Here is a 6,783-nt window from a genome sequence, read left to right on the forward strand (position 1 = left end):
CAAATAATCATGAAGATAAAACATGTGAGCAAAATGATTGACCAAGTCAAAAAATGATTTCTATTCTTTTATTGATAATAAAATGAGATTACAAAGAATTTGAGTTTTAATTAGGGCATAAAGCCTCAACAATAAACGAGTGAGATAATCCATGACAATAACAAACAGAAAATGAGAGAATGGGTCTCCTTGTCTAAATCATTTTTCTCCTTTGAACTGCCCTTGGATTCTCTCATTCATCATTAAAGAGTAAGTGGTTCCCCTTAAACACACCATGACCCATTTAATGAATCTACTCGGGAAGCATAAAGCATTCATTAAGTCCTCCAAGAAACCACAGTCAATAGTATCATAAGTCTTGCTTAGATATATCTTCATAGCACATCTAGGAGAACTGTTCTTCCTGTTATAGCCCTTTATGAGATCTTGGAAGATGATGATATTATGAGCTATGGACCTATTCTGTATGGACCCACCTTGATTTTGGCTGATCAAAGTTGGTACACTTTAGCTAAACGGGCACAGAGAATTTTTTAAATACATTTATATATCGTGTTACAGCAAGAAATAGGACGATACTCAACATCTTTAGTCGGATTCTCAACTTTAGGAATCAGAGAGATAATCCTGTTGTTCAAAGATGAAGGAATGATACCTTGCTCAAATAAATCCAACACAACCACGACAATCTCATTTCCAATGTCCTTCCACATTGCTTTAAAGAACCCCACTCCATATCCATCAGGCCCCGAACTCTTAATCCAATGAATGCTATACATTGTTGTTTTTACATCCTTGAGAGTGAAAGGCCAAATCAGCTCCAGTTGATGATCAAGGTTCAAAATCGAGCCAAGACCAATGCAACTAGTATCAATCCGAATGGAGGCAGAACTGGGACTGCCCGTAAAACTTTTAGCCAAGTGATCTTGCTTTTTTGACGAAGGAAGCTCTCATAAATTTTTGATTGGCTGAAAAACTCCATCTGAGCTTCTTTCTCCTCAATCTGCTGCTGCATATTCGAAGGGTTATTATGAAGATTTAACTGCGCCTTTTGAAACTTGACTTTGCTCTCCTCATATCTTTGAATAACATCTCCCATTGTATCCCAATTGAATTTCATAAGAACATGCTTAAGTCTTGCAAGCTTCCCAACAATCCCATGTAACCCCATGGCCTTCAATGGCCTGTTCCAACTCAATAAAACAATCTCACGAAACAGTTTATGTTCAGTCCACATATAACAAGAATATAACTATGATATGAAATCACATCCCATTGGACATGAGCTTCTACTGGTGGAAATAAATCCCCCTACTCCTCATTTTTAAAAACCCGATCCAACTTAGAAAAATTCTAGCACCATTTTTGTAACGCCCTGGTTACCCCAGAACAGTTACGGTGAACCGAAAATTTGACTCGCTACCCGAGTCCTTTGGTTAAAACGTGATCTAAGTGTTATTATCAAGTTAAGGTGAAAACCAGTAAAAAGGAAAGGGTACATTTCATTAAGTAAATAAACTGCTCATGAGCCTTTTAAAATGTTTACAAGTAGTTCGTAATACAAAAGAGTTGCTACAGTTCCAAATTTACAATCCCCGCCGGCCTAAGCGGCAAAAATAGGGTAAACCCCTAGTCCCTCTGAGAACTCCTTGACCGTGGCGGTCAAGCGGCTCTGTATGTACATCACATCGCCCAAGCTCTCCACTCAAGGCTGGCCAAGCTTTTCATTTCCTTTACCTGCACCACATAGCACCCATGAGCCAAGGCCCAGCAAGAAAACATAATAAAACATGATATAATATCAACAACGATCATAATAACCATTCAGGACTATCAGTCCAACATATAGGTGACAATAGCCAAAAGTCACAATAATGAGCATCGCTCCCTCTAGCCATGTGACGATAGGGTCACCAGGGCTTAACTGATAGGTGACTCATTCATAAGTTCGCTCAGGACAGGTGCATGGTGATTGGTCACCAACATAACCTTCCTCACGACTCTAGAGTCGAAACTATGGACAACGTCCCTTAGCCATGTGACAAACGGTCACCGGGGTCATATACCTTGGCTATAGTCATCTGGTCGTAGACCAAGCAAGCGCTTATAAGTTCTTCGACCTTAGGGTCGGTCCCGCATTAGTGCCATAGAGCCATTCAATGCGTGATCATCGACTTTAGAGTTGGTCCCCGACTAGTCAGTGTCTCAAACAGGTAATCAGCGTTCAATAGCATTTAATATGCAATCCACGTCCACATATATCAACCAACATGCTCCAATATCAAACCATGCATGTCATATACCTATACAGGGTGCAACTGTACTCATACATCGTTTTCTTACCTCTGGTTCGAGTGAGAATTATAATATGAACGACCCCTGAGAACGATCAACCTTTAAATTCCTTGACGGTCACCTGGTCATAACCAAAATATAGGATTCATTAATAAAAATGATAACTGAGGGTTCCCAAACCAAGATCTAGCCTCCGGGACATCAAACATAACTCAACTAGGTACTAGGTTCAACCCCGAGGCCCTAGGTTTGACTCCCCAAGCTAAAAACATCATTTTGGCTAAAACTGCCCTGATGGGTTGCGGCTCACCCTCCTGACAGGGCCATTTTCACATTTCCAGCCATCATAGGCCGCGGCACGCCATAGACAGGCCGCGGCTCATTACGCAAAACAGCCAAGAACCAGCACGCACCAGCCAACTCTCCCCTGCGTTTTCCCTTGGAACTAACCCTTCGAACCAACTCCAAACCTCCTCCAAACACTCAGTTAAACCCCCCAAATAACACCCATAGCTCACCCTCATCAAACCCCAATCAAAACACACACAAAAACCCCCTTTGATTCTCACTTCCCACATCAAAAACCATGAATTGAAAGCTAAAACGAAAAACAGAGCATGTATAAAACCAGTGGCTAAAACTCACCTTGGAACCGGTTTTGAACCTTCCTTACAAGCTAAACCAAGTCTCCAATCTAGCCCTTAAGTTTCCCTAGCTTGAATCTCCACCAAGAACTCAAAACCCTCAAAGGAAAAGTGAAGAAGATGAAGCAAGAAGAAGGTACGGGAAGAGAAGGAAGCAAACCCCTATTTTTACTCTGTTTATTCTACAGCTTCCTAAGCCACTTAAGTCACATATATCCTCCCAAAAAGACCAAAATACCCTTGTGTCATCCTAAGCCTCTAAAGCCACCTCAAGGGCAAAATTGGTACTTTCCGCCTATCCCGTTAATTATAATTAACGCTTCCCAATTCCTGCTAATCTCAAGATCCTCAAACACCAATAATTCATATCCCGTTACCCTATAATCCCCGGTAACGCCATGACCATAAATAACACCCCGAGACTCACCCTGAGCCCCGAGCTCAAACCTGTTATGACCAAACCGATAAATCATGTTTAAAGATCGTCTCACGTCGAAATACTCGAACCAATCCACATTATAATGTGGTCTCACAATATATCATTAACACGCAAACATATATTCAATTATACCCTCAACGGGCCAAATTACCAAAATACCCCTATAACCAAATGTGGACCCACATGCATGCATTTAACATCATATTATAACATAATTCTCATAAGCATGCATAAACACATTTAATGGCATAATTAAACAGTTATGGCCCTCCCGGCCTATTAATCCAGCCATTAACCATAATAGGGAATCCGGGGCATTACAATTTTCTTGCTTATTCGACCAAGTATAAGTAGACCCTACAACCTTCATTTCATCAGCTAAACCTAAAGCTTGCCATTGTCGAGAATCCTCCATCTCCAAATTAGAAATAGACCTCCCTCCAATTCTATCAGCGGCATCAAAAACAACATTGAAATCCCCTGCCATGATCCAAGGCTTCTTTGGAAAATTCAGATGAGCTAAATCCTGCCAAAGGGTCTTCTTATCTTCCAGATTATTAGAAATATACACTATAGTTAGACAAAAATCTTGGTTTTTACCAAATTTTTTAACCCTACAGTGCACAAATTGATTACTTTCTTGAATCAATGGAATCTCCACAAATCTAGCTTTCCACATTAAAAAAATGTGCCCCTCCAAACAAGTATTATTGAAGTAGTCCTAACCAGCAAAAACAGTTTGCATCATGTCTTTTATTTTCTCACCCTTCACCTTTGTTTCAAGCAAAGCCCCAATACCAACCTTATTTAATATGCAGATATCTAAGACCGATCTCTTCTTATTCCTTTTGTTCAACCTCTTAAAGTTCCAACTTAGAATATTGCAAAATTCCATTATCATGAGATTTTTGCATTGACAGATTTGAGACCCCCTGTTGCTACCCTTGGAGCACACTGTACGCATTCCTTGTCTGAGTAGGTTAAATAGGACCTGATGGTTTCACAATCCCAATTCTCTTCGGAACTGACCATTGCTCATCCTTCTCTGAATTATTAGTTCGAGCCTCATCCTTTTGACCCTACTATTTATCCTGAGTATCCTTAGTGATCACCACAGCCTTTCATTTGTCATTGTTCACAATTTTGCCTGATTTAGTAGAACTTTGCTCTTTCACCTCCTTCTTTCTCCAAACTACACCAATCACTCGTTTACAAGTAGCTTCTGAATGCCCAAATTTCTTACAATGAGGGAATTTTGTAGGTAACCACTCATATTCTATAATCTGGTCCATTAATTGGCCTCTTTCATTAATGTAGCTAATAATTTTAGGAGGATTATCAGCTATTTCCATGTCCACAAGAACTCGGGCAAACTTTATCATTGATCTATCTTTAGTAACCTTATCAACCATAATAGGTTTGCCAACAGTACTAACAAGAGCACTCAAGCATTTAACACCCCAATATTGAAGTCCTAAATCAAGTAAACGAATCCAAACTGGAACAAATTTCACTAACCTTAAGGAATCAAGCTCAGTCGTCCACGGTTGGAGAATGACTGGTTTCTTATCAAAATGCACAACACCAGTTTCCAGCACCATATCTCGAGTAGCCTCATCCTTGAATTTCACCATCGTGTACCTAGCATTCATACGAGCCACCATTTCTATCCCCATATTTCCCCAAATTCTCTTGATGAAACCTTCAAACACAGCAAATGGAGGATTCACACCTACAACCACACAGATCATAGCAGACTTCCAGAACGAAGCCTCTACTTCAATTTCATCAACATCCAATTGCGCAATCAGCTTTCCATCCCTCTGAATCGATTCTTCATACTGTAACTAAGAACTTCCATAGTTAGGCAAATTTTCTTTGAATCGAGCCCACTTCTCCTTGGCCGTGTCTTGGAATTTTGAGCCTTCAACTTTATTAGCCCAAGATTTCAATGCAGATCGAACAACCCCAAGTTCATCAACTTTCTCCTCAGGCGACCCAAATTCCCCTAGGTCTGGAAACTCTACAACAATATTAGCAAATTTCTCTTCGGTAGCCATTTGAGCATTCTCATTGGCTTCTCGTCCATTGGATGAAGGGAGCTCTCGCGATACAAATCGAATTTCAGGCTTCTGCATAAGTTTGCATCTCCTCACCATGGAGAGAGAAACCCGAGTCTCATGCCTAATTTTTTTCTTTAACTATTATTATGGTTTTATTTTTCTTTGTTGTATTAATTGTTTGATTTGAACCACTTTCTAATAGATAGTGATTGTTTTGTCCTTTTATTGGTTCATACTAAAAATGAAAATTTTCATAAATGTAACTTTTATACTAAAACTTTACAAAAATATGGAGAAATTTTTTTCCCAAATTTAATGGGAAAACTTTGAATAAAAACACGAAATTCATATTGATAAAAAAAAAAAACCAAAAATTCATGGGAATTAAATGACTGATAAAAAAACAATAAAAAAACCTTATATAACCAATATTCATTCATAAAACGAAGGGAAAATTCGACTTTCTCTTCTTCCTTGCCTTTTATTCTTCCTACTCTCTCTGAGTTTTTTTTTTCCGTTGACGAAGGAAAACTGTAAATTTGAGATAACCATGGCTTACACCATTACTGGTACAGTCATTTTCTCTCCGATTTTTCTTGTTTAATGTTTCAACTTTCAAGTTCGTCGTTTTGCATCCAATATTGTATTTGCAGTTTGTGTTATGTTTATACATATATAAGTATGTATTACACAACCGTCGTTTTGTAACAAAGTATTTCGTATCTTTATGGGATATAACTAAGCCTTTTCATTTTCCACTAATTTTAGTTACTACGATTCAAAGTCTACAATGCCTATATAGATTCAATTCATATACATATAAAGAGAGAGACAAGATTTCATCGTTGTATTGGGTAAATTTATATTTACAGATTACTGCAAACCTGTTTGATGATTTAACATGGTTTATGTGGGAAAATCACCAGTACTCCAGTTTTAGCTCAAGGTACAATAATCATATAATAATCTTCATCTTTTTCATTATTTGGATTTCCCACCGGGAAATTTATGCAACAATCTGTTTTTTTTAGATAGATAACTTGCTAAATATGACGAAGAATTTGTGTATTAGAAGATTATTTTAGAAGCTCAGACTCTGAAATAAGCTCTTCCAAAGATCACAAAAATGAGTCTGATACTCACAAAAATTCAAAGCTGGGTTCGAGATAGCATGGTTTCATGCAAATACTGAGAACAAGATCCAAAAAGCCTTTGAATTCAATGTACCATCTTAACGAATATTTGATGTTGTTAGGCTAGCTGATCTTAGGTTCCCATCTAATCCTTGGGATCATATTTTAGAATTAGCTACAAATTTGATTAAGAGTATGCTTTGTACAAA

At 38.3% G+C, this 6,783-nt stretch overlaps 1 protein-coding gene across 1 annotated transcript; it reads right to left on the reverse strand.

Moving 5' to 3' along the window:
- Positions 1 to 4,499: 4,499 nt before the first annotated feature.
- Positions 4,500 to 5,537, reverse strand: LOC133795173 (uncharacterized). The gene is made up of 2 exons (XM_062232626.1): positions 5,310 to 5,537; positions 4,500 to 5,219 (listed from the first exon to the last, which is right to left on the reverse strand). The coding sequence occupies exons 1-2, from the start codon at positions 5,535 to 5,537 to the stop codon at positions 4,500 to 4,502; spliced, it is 948 nt and encodes a 315-aa protein (XP_062088610.1).
- Between the last annotated feature and the right edge of the window lie 1,246 nt (positions 5,538 to 6,783).

The sequence above is a fragment of the Humulus lupulus genome, chromosome 8, assembly GCF_963169125.1.
Source record: "Humulus lupulus chromosome 8, drHumLupu1.1, whole genome shotgun sequence".
NCBI classification, from domain to species: Eukaryota; Viridiplantae; Streptophyta; class Magnoliopsida; order Rosales; family Cannabaceae; genus Humulus; species Humulus lupulus.